This window comes from Aotus nancymaae, unplaced genomic scaffold (assembly GCF_030222135.1).
Source record: "Aotus nancymaae isolate 86718 unplaced genomic scaffold, 86718_ANA_hifiasm-v0.15.2.pri h1tg000020l, whole genome shotgun sequence".
Taxonomy (NCBI): domain Eukaryota; kingdom Metazoa; phylum Chordata; class Mammalia; order Primates; family Aotidae; genus Aotus; species Aotus nancymaae.
In genome coordinates, this window is record NW_026988432.1 from 54,620,304 (window position 1) to 54,635,629 (window position 15,326).

General features: G+C 42.6%; 1 protein-coding gene across 2 annotated transcripts in view; it reads right to left on the minus strand.

The window, feature by feature from the left end:
- Positions 1-1,390: 1,390 nt before the first annotated feature.
- The window catches only part of GATA6 (GATA binding protein 6), a 33,201-nt gene continuing 19,265 nt past the window's right edge, over positions 1,391-15,326 (minus strand). For both annotated transcript variants that reach the window (XM_021673891.2, XM_064379349.1), the window contains one exon: positions 1,391-2,730. In XM_021673891.2, the coding sequence (XP_021529566.2) occupies positions 2,563-2,730 (168 nt within the window). In that variant the 3' untranslated portion in view covers positions 1,391-2,562. The remainder of the gene's footprint in view (positions 2,731-15,326) is intronic.

Genomic DNA, 15,326 nt, shown 5'->3' on the forward strand with positions numbered 1-15,326 from the left:
AAACTAGAATTCTTTTTAGAATTAGAAGGAACAATATTTGAGATTATCCCAGAAAAAGGATCATTTGGAAGCCCCAATAAGAAAAATTCATTTTCCAATCAAACTATATTAATTTTAACAATTCCCACCTCACCAAAAAGCACTCAAAGTAATGAGAACCGTAAAAGGAGGGAGGAAAACAGTCATCAGTTCGTGGGGATAATAATTCTCTTCTGTTGTCAGAACAGCCTTGTTCTAATATAAAACAATCAGCTCTCATGCATCCTCCCTCCATTTCTGCAACCCCCTGGATTAGAGGGAGTCTCTCATTTCACTCTTCTTGGCCTTATTGAAGCACAGGTGACCCACAGGACATCAGACTCTTTAAAGAGCATAAACTTCTGATACTCCAGGGAGTCAGATATTATTCAAAGGACCCATGTTGCAAATCATGCCACTCTCAAAGTCACATTAATAATTAATGTGTGCCAGGTATTGTGCTAGGCACTTGGCATGGACTATCTCACCTAATCCTGTGATTTATATACTATTTGCCTTATTTTAGATTAGAAAGATGAGAGCTGGATAACTTGCCCATCCACGCCAATCAGGGACTAGTGATCTGCCTGCACAGCCAACACTCTTAACTGTTGTTCTGGCCCACCTTATGATATCAGGGTGCATGTGGGCCTTACTAAATTCCCCAAACACACACACCAGCTACGGACATTGTCCCTCTGTAGAGGAGCATTCACCAGCATGAAGGAAGGCATTCCTTCTCTTGAAAGATTCAGACTGAACCCCATAGAATGGCTGTAACAAGTACATGAAAAATAACAAGTACTGTACACCCAGGGAGCCACAGTAAATGCCATCATTCCATGTTGTGAAACAGCCTCCTGATTTCCTGAAATCCATTCAACAATGAAGAAAATACAAAGAGGCCATTGGAATAATTTCTACAGATCTTCTGATGAGTGTAAGGTCTGCAGCCTCGGTTGAGCTTTGAGACTTCAAGGAACTCTGCAAAAGCAAAGAACTAGAAAGGAAATCACTCTGTTCTTGGGCCAGAATATATTTCATTCACAAAGAAAAAAAATCTGAACTTTCTAGAATGTTTTTAAGCATTGACCTCATACAAAATGCTTATCAATTCAAATATCATATAATACTGGGTCCTTCCCACTTACAAAAACTGCCCCCAATGCACATGGAGAGTGATAACTAACCCCAGGTGTCAACTTCAAATAAACCAAAGCATAAAAGGTATAAAACAGTTCCAAAAGGACTATTCTTTGAAAGGGAGGCCTTAAAGCAATTTGCAAACTTCACATGCACTTGTTTTATACGAATATCTAGAGCCACATACAGCATAAAAAGGAAGCTTTGAAAAGGGAAGGAACTCACTGTACAGAAGACAAAACAATACCCTTTTTATTTTTTAAAACTCTGGTGAAATAGGTTTCCATATGACATCCCATTCAAAAAGAATTAATGTAAACCAACCTGCCTGTGGGTTAGTCACACTATACAGACTTCATCAGAGTGTTTACAGATACCTAGAGTATTTACAAATGCTATCCGTTAGGTAGTAAAGTTTTGTTGCAATTTTTCCAGCACATATTCCACAGTAAAATAAAGGGGGTATATTGGTGTTCTTGTATAAAAATTCTTAACAAATAGAGAAAGGCAAATTTCCTGAGAGAAGATTTGTTCTTGAAATATTTTTCTTTTAACAATTGGAAATATAGAAATGGGATGTAGTTGTAAAAGAAGCATAAGAATGTCTAAGTTAACATTTTTCTTTTAAATTATTTTAAGTACCATTAAGTTAAAATGTTTACATTCATTATAAAAAATGCTGTTAAATCTTATGCAAATGATTTAACACTGATTGCTGCAACGCAAATTGCACTTTTTAAAAAAATTATTGTATACATGGAAGAAAAATATCTTGTTTGCTACCCTGTTTACAAATTCCGACTGACTTCAGACCAGCCACGCAATATGAACTTTGAGAAATGTCAGTCACAGTGTGTGTTAAAGTTACAATGCAGTCTTGCAAACTGAGTAATATTTTTGACAAGAGACCTCATGAACCAACTCGGCCTCCAGAGATGTGTACCAAATGGCCTCAGGTGATCTTCTCCATGAACGCACGTGAAATCTGGATGTGGAAAAGGTATGAAGAAATTCTGGAACAACCGAAATTGATCAGAAGAAGCACATGATTTTGGACAAAATGCGAAATCTTTTTAAAAAATCTCTCTCAATATTCCTTAGCAGGCAAGGCCCGGGTCCCAGTCCCGGCTTCTGGAAGTGGAGCAGGGTCCGCCCCCGAGGCGGGCTGGCTGGAGTGGCCCTGGCCAGAAAGGGAGGCGACGCGCCCCGTTGCACTGGCCCTTCCCTTCCATCTTCTTTCACTCTTCAGCAAGCCTCTTGGGGAAAACATCTCTTTCAAAATAAAGGCACGAGAATCACGTTCTGTCAGCGCAGTCGCCACTGTCTGGACTGCCGCACAAAAGCAGACGCGAGTGGAGCGCGGCCCGCGGCGGAGCCCTCCTGCCTCCTGGCAACGTGGGCTCAGGCCAGGGCCAGGGCGCACCAGGAATCCTGTCGCACGGAGGATGTGACTTCGGCCGGCGAGGCCAGACTGACGCCTATGTAGAGCCCATCTTGACCGGAATACTTGAGCTCGCTGTTCTCGGGATTAGTGCTCTCTCCCGCGCCAGTCATCACCGGGGCACTCGCCTGGCAGAAGAGGGTGACAGAGAGGAGAGGAGAGAAGGGGAGAGGCGGTTACGGTCCTGCTAAACACATGGGAACAAATGAATGGGTCAGTGCAGCCAGGGCGAGAGCTGCTCCTGGGCGGACCCAGTGCAGGGGAAATGAGGTCGACATTACTATCCCCTGCCCCTAGCAAGCGGGGGCTTTGACCTGCGTTGCACAGTGACCTGACTGACGGTGGCCACTTAAGCCCTGGAAACTTTAGAACTCAGGGCAGGAGCCACTGGCAAGATGCAGAGCTGCACAAAAGGAAGAAGAACTGAAGGAAAGCTATTTGTAAAAAGTGCCAAACTCTAAGATCTCTGACGATGAAACAAACTGCACTGCGCGGGTAAACAGGCATTAACGATGCACACACAACCTAATCATTTCCAAAGAGAAAATGCAGAGAACCCCCCCCCGCGCGTGCACGCGCACACACACAGCTCTAACAAGGCTTATCCGGTGATGGCAAAGTCTTTTTAGACTTTTTAAGAAAAGCTACGGTTAATATTCCCTGATAAGTGAAATTTTTGAGCACTGACTTAATGGAAAATAAACCTATGCATATACAAGTTTTAATATCTACCTCATTTACCTTAATTCTTTACAAGAACAGGCCATGTCTGAAGCAGAACACATTTTAAAGAAAATGCTACCATCCTCTATCTGCCATGATCATGGCAATGATTTCTCTCCTTTTTTTTTGAAACAGTCTCACTATGTAGCCCAGGCTGGAGTGCAGTCGCACAATCTTGACTCAGCACAACCTCCACCTCCTGGGTTCAAGTGATTCTCTTGTCTCAGCCTCCCGAGTAGCTGGGGTTACAGGAATGCACCACCACACCTAGCTAATGTTTGTAATTTTAGTAGAGACAGGGTTTTGGTAGAGGCCATGTTGGCCAGGCTGGTCTCGAACTCCTGACCTCAAGTGATCCGCCTGCCTCAGCCTCCCAGAGTGCTGGGATTACAGGCATGAGCCACTTTGCCTGGCCACAATGATTTCCTTTTTAAAGAGACAGGGTTTCACCACGGCCAGGATGGTCTTGATCTCCTGACTTCATGATCCACCCGCCTTGGCCTCCCAAAGTGCTGGGATTACAGGCGTGAGCCACAGCGCCCGGCCTCAATGATTTCTTGAAGCACAAGTTCACCTTTCCCCTCTTCCACCCATTCCCCCCATTCACATGAGAAAGGCCAAATAGGAAACTATATAATTTAGTAGAATCAAACCAAAATAACTAAAATCTGTTTAGACAACAGTTTGAAAAAAGTTGCTTTTGAGAAACTTTTTGAAAAATCTAGCCACAATCATGTACTTTTTAAAATCACCTTTTTCCTTCTAAAAAGTTCAGAAGCCCTTATTCCTTCCAAACTTTCAGAGTTCCATTCTATAAATTACCAGATACTTATTATTTGACAGAGGTAGGACATTGTGTACTTTTCGAAGAATCTTTTTTACATACGTAATCCCATTAAATCCTTAAAACAGCCATTCCTCTGGCACCAGAAGCAAGCGGAACAGAAAGGAAGTGTGCCGAGCCTCCACGGCCTGCAAGTGAATGAGATTCAACTCTACTCGTTTTTCCAGCAAGATCTGGTTTGCTCTCAATCCTCACCATAAGGGCATGAGGCTGGGAGGCAGGACTTCAGACGAGCAAGCCCACTGAGTCTACGCACCAGACTTCCTCCCTCCCAAGCAGACAGACCAAACCTGACTCCCCCACAGGTAACCATGCCTTCCCTTGCCCAGCAGAAATGAGGGTTTATGAAAATCCAGCAACAGCACTGGTCCCACATCCAAACTTTTATTTACATAACACAAATGTAAAGACTTAAACTGAGGGTTTTAGGTGCATAAAAAAGCAAATTTCACAAAATCAGTGAGATGTCTACTAAAGCTTCACAGGGATTCTTGTGGCAATTCTGAAAGAACTAAAATAATCCTGTCCAACAAACTGAATGCCATGAACTCGGTTACACTTATGAACATAGTGATTAACTTTAGCCCTTAATTCCAGAAACTCCCACTAGAAGCAAATCCAGTGTGGATCGAGATTTAACCCTCAAAGAAATAGTGATATTCAATCACAACAGAATTATTTATTGAGAAAGGAACTATTAGAGTGAGCTCCCTTATAATGATATATGTCTTGCCCAACTTTGCTAAGATTTTCTTATTCCAAAACAGGCATATCTGCATGCATCTGATTAAATCTGACTTCACCACGGCAAGTGTTATTTTCTGAAATGGAGAGGGTTCCTGAATTGGCCCAACAGGAAATAGCCCATCTCAAATGGCAGGGAAGTGCCAAGGCAGCAGAGGACTCTGTCACCACCACCACAGCCAGCAACATGAAATATTAGCATGCAGGGCATGGCGACTCATGCCTGTAATGCCAACACTTTGGGAAGCTAAGGAGGAAGGATCGCTTGAGCCCAGGAGTTTGAGACCAGCCTGGGCAACGTAGGGAGACCCCAACTCTACAAAAAATACAAAAGTTAGCTGGGCATGTAATCCTAGCTATTTGGGGGGCTGAGGTGGAAGGATTGCTTGAGTCTAGGTGATGGAGGCTGCAGTGAGCTATGACTGTATCACTGCACTGCAGCCTGAGGGACAGAGCAAGACCCTGTCAGAAGGAAGGAAGGAAGGAAGGGAGAGAGAGAGGGAGGGAAGGAGGGAGGGAGGGAGGGAGGGAGGATGGAAGGAAGGTTAGCAAAGCACCAACTGATGGCCAAACACTGGACCAGGAGCCTGAGACAGTATCTGCCCCAGGAGCTCCCAGGCTATGTGGGGAGCCATACACACTAGAAAGTCGACTGCTGGCTGTTTATCGTAAGTGACAAATGAGTGGCTGAGACAGGAAGGTAGAGCAAGAGTCAGAAAAGGAATAGCAGAGGGCAAGGACTTCCAGGCAAGGAAGCAAGGCAGCTCGCACAGGAGCATGGGGAGGAGGGGAAGGAGCTTGGACTCTCCAGTCCTGTCCTGGCTCAGTCCCCTGCTGAGTGCACTCACCCCTGAGCCTCCTCTGTGCCCCAGTCCTCACATTCCCCACCTCAGGGATGGCTGTGACAATTAAATGAGCTAACGTTTGTAAAAGCGAAGGCATGGTGCCTTGCCATGTTAAACATTCCATAAAGGGAAGCTATTGTTATTGGCGAGAGAAGGGTGTTAAATGGGAGGCGGGACAGATGGAGAGAGGCAGCCACATGGCCTGTTTAGAAGAAAAGTCAGCTGAAAAACAGAAGGATGAAGCAAAAGTGAAGAAACCATGTGGGAGAGGTAAACCAGAAGCCTGACATAAAACTTTGTGTGCCTCAGTTTCCTCACCTATAAAGTGGGATAAAAAGAGGCACCTATGTCAGGTTATTCCAAAAATTAAATTGGCTAGATCTGGCATGGTGGCTCATGCCTGTAACCCCAGAACTTTGGGAGGCTGATGCAGGTGGATCACCTTAGATCAGGAGTTTAAGACCAGCCTGACCAACGTGGTGAAACCCAGTCTCTACTAAATATAAAAAATTAGCCAGGCATGGTGGAGCATGCCTGTAATCCCAGCTGCTCATGAACCAAGATTGTGCCATTGCACTCCAGCCTGAGCAACAAAAGCAAAACTCAATTTCAAAAAAAAAAAAAAAAATGAGATGACTATACATAGCTACCAGAAAAAAAAAAAAAGAATTAAATTGACTAATATATGTAAAGTCCTTATAACGGTGACTGAGAACAGTAAAGATTATGTCAGTATAAGCTACTCTTGTTATCTTTTATTGAAAGTTAAGGGGCTTGGATCTAATTTATTCTCCTCATTCTATCCTTCAGCCCAGGCGAGTTACCCCGTCACCAGGCAGGATCAGAAGCAGACACTCAGAGCTCAAAGAGAACTACCTCCAGAATGACCCTATTCAAACTGTCACTGATAGTTCTTCACAAAAATAAACCAAGGTGTTCTGCAGCCAAAGTCTCATGACTTTTTTACTTTTTTCTTTTTTTAAATAGGATCTCACTCTGTCATCCAGGCTGCAGTGCACTGGGTGCAATCTCAGCTCACTGCAACCTCCGCCTCCTTGGCTCAAGAGATCCTCCCATCTCAGCCTCCAGAATAGCTGGGACCACAGGCATGTGCCACCACGCCCAGCTAATTTTTGTATTGTTTGTAGAGACAGGGTTTCACCATGTTGCCCAGGCTGTTCTCAAACTCCTGAACTCAAGGGATCCACCTGCCTCAGCCTCCCAAAGTCCTGGGATTACAGGAGTGAGCTACCACACCTGGTCACTCATTAACTGTTTTTCAACAAGCCACATTAAAGAAACGTTAAACACCCTCAATGTTATTCTTACACCTGAATAACAATCCCAAAAGCAGTTAGTCAAAATAACCTGTCTTTTTTCAGACAAAATGTTAAGTTATTTGGCAGGCCAAGAGTCCTACCGTTAAAGGGCAGACAACCCTCAAATTCCAGGAGTGATGCACTCCTAAAAATAAATCTGCTCAATTGCAATTAAAACCAATAGCTAAGCCTGTCAGAAAAAACAATGGAGCAAGTACTTGTGCTCAATGCTTGGTAGCCTTATTTTATGTGGGGATATAATATTTAAACATGAAATACTGCAAAGCAAGGCTGATGTCTCCCCACTCATGGCTGGCAGGGCTACATTCTAGTACACACACACCTTACAGAACGCAGTTAGCAGCAGTGTCAACAGCCATCCAGAAGTTCAGACCCTACTTCACCCTGTAATTTCACTTCTTTTGAATTACTACAAGGAAGTAATTCAAAAGAAGGGAAAGGCTCCACAAAGGAAGCCAACCATTGCAAGGTTACTTCTAATAGTAGAAACCACAGAAACAATCCAATGTCTAATAATATGGGAACAGTTTAGAAAAGCAGGGTACATCCGCTCAGTGAACTATTATGAAATTATTAAGAATAATAAGATCATGGAGCAAACTGGGAAAAATACTGTAATACCATGCTAACTGAAAAACAGCAATATATGAATTACACGTCATAACTGCAATTTATCTATGCACATGTGTAAGTATCACAAGGGTCCCCCGGGAGGAGGGGAGAAACGGGACTGGCTGAGAGGGCCAAGCCTATTAGCCATCTATACTTTTCTCTGAATACTTAAATTGCATAGTAAATCTATTTAGGTTGATGCCAAAGCAATTGCAGTTTTTGGCATTGAAAGTGATGGCCACAATTACTTTTGCACCAATCTAATAACTTTGGGGATGAATTGAAGACATGAATACCAGAAAAAAAAGGCACAAGGCATTTGAGGGACAAACCAAACTTGATGCCATCAGAAAGTGGCTTAAAAAAAAATAGGAGGGAATCAGAGTCAGGGCACTGACAGGAGGGTGGGTCAGAAGGGCCCCATGAGCCCCTGAAATCATCTCCCTGCCACTTGGCATAGGCTAGGGCCTGACTAGCCAAGCACATGTGAAACTCACAGTTGTATATATAAGTTAAAATATCCAACACGTCGGCCCCATGCATCAGTGCAACTTCAGCTCTCAAAATCAATATTGGGGGGGTGGGCAGAGTCTTACTCTGTTGCCCAGGCTGGAGTACAGTGGCGTGATCTTGGCTCACTACAACCTCCGTCTCCTGGGTTCAAGCTATTCTCCAACCTCAGCCTCCAGAGCAGCTGGGATTACAAGCGCCCACCACTACACCCGGCTAATTTTTGTATTTTTAGCAGAGACCCCATGTTGATCAGGCTGGTCTTGAACTCCTGACATCAGGTGATCAATCCCACCTTGGCCTCCCAAAGTGCTAGGATTACAGATGTGAGCCACCGCGTCCAGCCTCAAAACCAATCTTCTAACTGCAGAAGGTGTTCAGAGTTGGCACAGCAACTGTCCTTAAGAAGTCTGGGGTGAGGTAGGAGGACTGAAAAAAAAAATTTTTTTAAGTCTGGAGGGCCAGGTGCGGTGGCTCAGACCTGTAATCCCAGCACTTTGGGAGGCTGAGGGGGGCAGATCACAAGGCCAAGAGATCAAGAGCATCCTGGCCAACAAGGTGAAACCCCGTCTCTAATTTAAAAATAAAAAAATTAGCTGGGCATGGTGGTGTGCACCTGTAGTCCCAGCCACTCGGGAAGCTGAGGCAGGAGAATCACTTGAACGCGCGGTTGCAGTGAGCCGAGATCGTGCCACTGCACTCCAGCCTGGCAACAGAGCGAGACTCTGTCTCCAAGAAAAAAAAAGTCTGGTTCATTCTGTCATTAAGTTCCTTTCCCTCACTGATGATAGTAAAGAGCTGCCTACTAAGAATCGGTACAATCTGTGTCGGGGCGGGGAGGGCTGGTAATCAGAGAAAAATGTACGATGATCCTGGACCTAATACACATACATACAAACGCATGTATAAATTTCAATTGGTGAATATATTTTCCCGCATCTAATTCAACCCTTCAAAGGACGTTAGTTCAGATAGCAGACATCGCAACCCAGCAAAAGCAGGCACTTCACTAACCCAGACCAACCTAAACAAACATTCCTGAACAGAAGTGGAGGGAGAGCTCCGGAATGTCCACGGCTCAACCATCCTCCCTCCTTTCGGCAGGCAGCACAGGCCAGGCGGAGGTCCCTGCTCTCTCCCTGATCAAAGTGCAAGGAGGGTGGAGCAGAAATCGGCTCTGTGTTTCCATTCATTGCTTATCTGCCCTCCACCCTCCCACAGACAACTGAAAATGGAGGCACTTCCTGTTGAAAGAATGTGTTATCAGGGCCAGACCCAGCCTGGGCTTAGCACTGAAAGCTGGCGGGGTTAGGTGGGAGACAGGCAGAGCAGCTGGGCTGGAAAACTCCCTCCTAAAGGAATAAATGACTTCAGGGAGAGCTTGGGCTGCTGCAGACTGGGACATGGAAAATATCTCTGTGGATTTTTTTTTTTCCCTTTGAGGACCCTTCACTCATTTTTAGACACATGTCTGAAAAGTCAAAGATTTCTGATTGGATCAACTCATGGAGACAAATGCCCAGCAGTGTCTCTTTGTTTTCCTTCATTTCACACGTCCCATAATGAGTAGGGTGAGAAACAGTTTCTGATGGGAAGGCAACACACCCAAGAAAAGGAAACCCAGAAAGGGTACAGCCTTTTCCAAAGAACACAGGTTCTTTGGCTTGTGGATTATGTGCATAAATTTCATCTGAAGAAGAAAACCAGAGGAGTATGCGGGGCATGCTCTATCTTCCTTGCTGGAATCTCTCTTCATGCAGTCTCAGTCTGAAGAAGGAAAACACTGCACCCCAGGCAGGCTGAAGGGCGACTGTGTGATCCTTCCCAGAGCAGAAGACTTTGATGGTGATCACACTGCCTCCTTCACTGCGAGGCAGACTGTCGGCTCCCCCAGCCTCTGATCCATCCTTCCTACACATCTGAGTGAGATTGTGCTTACGGCTTTTTCTTGTGTGAGGGGAAGCCAGCCGCCCTCACTGCCAAAGCTCTTCTCTGCTTTTGTAACCTCTAGGTTAGACTCCTGTGGTGCTTTATAGTTGCCTTCCTCAAAAGAGGAATTAAAAACTTTGTATAAATTCCAACAAAGGGGAAATGCTTTCTTGCAAATCGTAACTTCCACTATATAAACTACAATCATTTCAGTTTGGCTGGAAGTAACAGAGGACCAGACATAAGACTCGATAATACTTTAGAAGGTGGCACACACAAGATGCATGAACACACACAGATTCTGTCTCCACCAAGACATGTGAAAACCAGTCACAGTGAAACTCTCAAATTCTTAACAGCTTAATAAAACAAAAGAAAGGACACCTTCTCTCTAGAGGGAAAGTCACCGTCACCTCAACTGATGACCTAACTATTCAGCAGAATAGTTTTGTATATTTTTTGAATTCAGCAAATTCCTTACTGAAAATTTCACTGGCTGCTCCCTCACTCTGCCCCTGTCCCTACCCCTCTCACCCCTTCTGAGGCCTGAGTAGGCAAGGTTATAGCCACACCAAGGGATGCTGCCCTTTTCAACAAGAGGAAAACAATTCTGTACACATCATCTATTAGAGATAAAAGACCAGATTGTTTTTTATATATATGCGCACTCAACAGCAAGCATGTTGTGGTGAAGAAAGGCATCAGTCAGACTTTGTAAGTACTCTGGGATTATCAGCAAAATACTGATGTACAAATATAAATTGCAAGGGAGAGGGTTTGTCCCACAACTTTGAAGTCAATGAGCACACTAAAGAATCTTCTAAATGAATCAGAATGAATTTCACTATTCTAATCTTCAAATTAAGTGGGACAGGATCCTGAGGCAAGATTTAAAACCTGGTGAATTATTATCTTAATTTTTATAACAAAACTGGCTTTTCCGGAGATTGGATGAGCATTTTAATCTCTCCATCTCAATTACAGAAATCATACCAAGAAGCCTTTACAATGCACTTAAACCACAAAAAGTATTAGGAAAGTGCTAAGTATCAGAAGGAATTAAAAATTTGCTATTAGTGAAATAAAATCTCTAAAATGTGGTTACTTTCTTAACACAATAACTCTACATCTCCACATTTCCTCATTAAGAAAGTGAGAATCTTATTCTAATATCTTGGGATGAAAAATGCCATGCAAATAAAGCTGATTACTATTAACTTCCAAGACCCGTATTTAAGTATTGCTATTTATTCTTCTTGAACTTCAAAGAGGTCTCCAGGCATCTCCCACTTACTCTACACAATACTCCTAAGGACCAGATGGTAGGAATTACTTTTCCTCTTTAGTAGAAGGAGGAAAACAGAGGCTTTACAGAACCTTGGCAGCTCGCTATACTCACACAGACAGAGCCGGAGCTAGCGCCTGGCTGCTGGAATCTGTTTCCTTCCAGCTGCTAATCCGTGAACCCCCAGAATAAACTTTTGACCATATTCAGGCTTCACCACGCATCAAGCAACTAAATTTAATGAGCGCTTTAAATGTAAAATACTTGTGTTTAATAAAATAAAAATATGGTTCTGGAGCATGTGGCCCAGCTCTGGTGAAACCATGCCAGGCCAACAACCAAAACAGGCAGCACACCATCAAGTCGGATCATGATTTAAGCACCGTCAGATGTTGACTTGGAACTGTTTACTCGTAAGACCCCAACAGGACATTAAAATCAATGCCCTGTATTTGTTCAAATCATTCTTAAAATATGAGGTCAATAAAATAATGTCTTTGTGCTCAGTCTCACAAATTCTGCGTACTGGGCTTTTAAAAAAAGCCTGATGTGATGGGTATCTGAGTAATGAATTGTCACACTGCCAACACCTGTCTTTGGAGATGCCTTTTTAAATTATTAAAATTTCAGAGAAAATTAACAGGTAGTCCTAAACATGAACAGAACTAACAGATTGTACTTAATTCATATCCACTGGATCTTCATACTGCTAGTAACTCTTCTGGCAGACACCCATGAAATGCATAATAAATTACTTTTGTTCCAGTAAAGGAATTCGTTTTCTTCGAAGATTCATTTAGCAATAACCTTTCAGAGCAATCTAAGCCAGATTTCTTAAATTTGGCCATGTTTTCCCGTAACATTATTTCATGTTTTCTGACAATTTTGTATATTCTTATAGAGGCAGGAGTGGAAGAGAACTGCAAAGAATCTGTAATTTGTAAAGAAAAGCTGTGTTCTGGTATGAGGCCATAAGAAATAGTGAATAACTTCTGCTCACACTTATTCTTTATCCAGTATTCTGGCTATTAGATAGTGATAATGAGTCACTTATTAAATAAACCACAGTTTCATGATAAATTATGTGGACATGTATAGTACTAACTATTTAAAGCTTTACTGTTTCCTAATGTACATACAAAGCCATTGGATACCTATGTAGCACATGATGCATTTTTTTAACTACTTCTTACCATCCTCCTCCCTGTCATACACATACACACACACACACACACACACACACACACACACACACACACGAGATAAAAAATGATGAACTCTAGAAAAAGCCTTGAGATCAAAATGAAAGTATGCAAATCCACATGCTTGAACATTCCCTGCCGGGATGACGTGTGACTTTCATTGGCGAAGGCCAATGTGGTCAGACAAGAACGTGAGTTATTAGAAGGGGCTGTGAATGTAGAAAGAAAAGGAGCCTGGCACATAGGGAGCGTGAAGATAAAATGCCAACAAAATATTTATGTTCATGGCTTGTAGCATGTGGCAAGTGGGATATTAATAACTGTGATGATTGGTCAACTCCCTGGGAGTGGTAACAGCCCTGGACTGGGAGGCAGGAGACGTCGGTTCCAGTCCCGGCTTCAACACTGGCTTGTTTTGTGACCTTAAGGAGTCACTCCAGATCTTGGTTTATAAATGAGGCAATAATAATACCTGACCACAACTCTCTCACAGGCCCTTGTGGGAGATTAATGATTTTTTAACTCTTTTGTTACTCATTTGAAAAAAAGTGTTTTTGGATGATAGACTGAAAAAAAAATGGGCACTTGCCTATTAAGAAATGTTTTTTTAGTGATTTCCTAAAACTTAATTGAAGACAATTTGAACATTCTGAAAAGTTCTAAAACCGAATTTTCTTGTGTATGGATTTAAGTCACAGCATTAGAAGGATTTCAGTACTGCAATCTTGTGTTTCTCTTAAAAGAACCTTATTATAACCACATTAGATATGTCAACAAAAGTAATTTTTACTTTTTTTTTACATGATGTTACACAACTACTATATTCTTAGTACCATTATACATTTGATTTCTAAGTATAACATTGATAAGAAAATTTGCATTAAGTGCCTTAAATACATTCTTGGTCAAGAGCAAATAACTTCTCTGGCACTGTTTTCCCAACTGTTTCAGTGGGAGGATATTTGATGCTGAAATTAATCAAAGTTAGTCAAATTTCTTTTAGAAAACATTCTTTCTTCTCTCTAAAGGGTTTGAAGAAATGACCTAATATCACATATTAATCTAACATGTTGTAGTGGCAACAATACTGACCTCATCAGCCAGACCTGCGGCCAACGTGAAACCATGCTTCTCAATTTGACACAGACTTTGGTTGTTCTTTACCTTCTGAGTCTCACTTAGAGGAGTAAAAAATAAAATGCATCTAAAGCACCTAGCACATAAAAGGTACCTGATAGAAACTGATTTCATACCTCCCTATGTTCACTATCTTATAAGTGAGAGTATAGGAAAGGGAAAAACTTCCTCAAAGCTCAAGGGCACTGTGATAAAATCCAAGACCAATCTACCACTGTTTGGCTCTTGAATCCTCTAGAAGCTCTGTGGAATATTCAAGTTAAAAATGAAGCAGTAATTTTCTGTTCCAGCCCCAGCAGTCTCTTGCATTAGAGCTCACCTTCATAGGTTCCTCTGAGCAACTTAACAGTATAAGCACAACACAAGTCCTTCACCAATGTACCTTTCAGCTCTTTCATGGGAACCATACCTTTGTGGCCAACTGTAGTGCACAGTAAATCAAAAATAATCCCATTACTTGAAGCAAAAGCTGGTAGAGTGTAAATCTGCTAATAAAAAATCCCCCCTCCAGTGGAAAATGCATAGTAAGCTATAGGACCTTATGGTGTTTTTCTGTTTTCACCACGGGATGCAAATATTTAAAATAAAATCTATAAAAACAAGTTAATATATTTACCTGCCTAAACTTTCTTCAGAGGGCCTTATAAAGCACATCAAATAATCTTAACCTGAGTCAGTCCCTAGATCACTGCTGTTGGCCACAAGTACTTATGGGTGTTTAACTTCTTCAAAGGACCACACAGCTCAGGAGTGACTATAGTAGGGAAATAGGTCCAGCTAAGCACACAGCGTCCTAGAAGCACACATGAGACAGGAACGATGACACCTATTTACTAGCAAGAAACATACCAAAAGAGTAGTTAAGGCCACCCACCCAGGCCCAGATGCAGCCGGCAAGGATCCGAAGTCTCTATCCTTCAGCCTAATGTCCACCTGTATTTGTGGAAGCTGTGTATCACCAGCCATGCCTCACAAAGGTGAGGAAACACATTTCCTATCACTAACATACCATGCCAAATATGTTTCCATTAGAAGAGGTAACCAGGCAGCCACTCCAACCACCCTGCCCCCACACTCCCTGGATGCAGAGACATTTACAGTGCAGGCCTAAAGAAGGTCAGCACTAGAATCAGCTTGAAGGAGATGTTTTTCCTCCCTAATTGTGAGGAGGAACCCTGCTTGTAAACTTGAAAGCAGGAGCATGCTAGCCTTTGTTTACATCAATTATCAAAATACAGAACCCTCCGGTAAGAATGTCCTAATTGTTGGACTCCAGTGTACAGACAGAAAACACATTTGTCCTTTGGAGGCCAAGGTGGGCGTATCACCTGAGGTCGGGAGGTCAAGACCAGCCTGACCAACATGGTGAAACCCTGTCTTAAAAAATAATTAATTAATTAATTAACTTAAAAAAAAAGAAAACACATTTGTCGCTGAAGCAGGATTTAAATATAAAGTCTATCCCGACATTTAGGCCCTGCTTAAGGCTGACCTGACATTGATTTGAAATATTTTCAAATATCTACTTTCCACCCATTCTACCAGCCTCACTT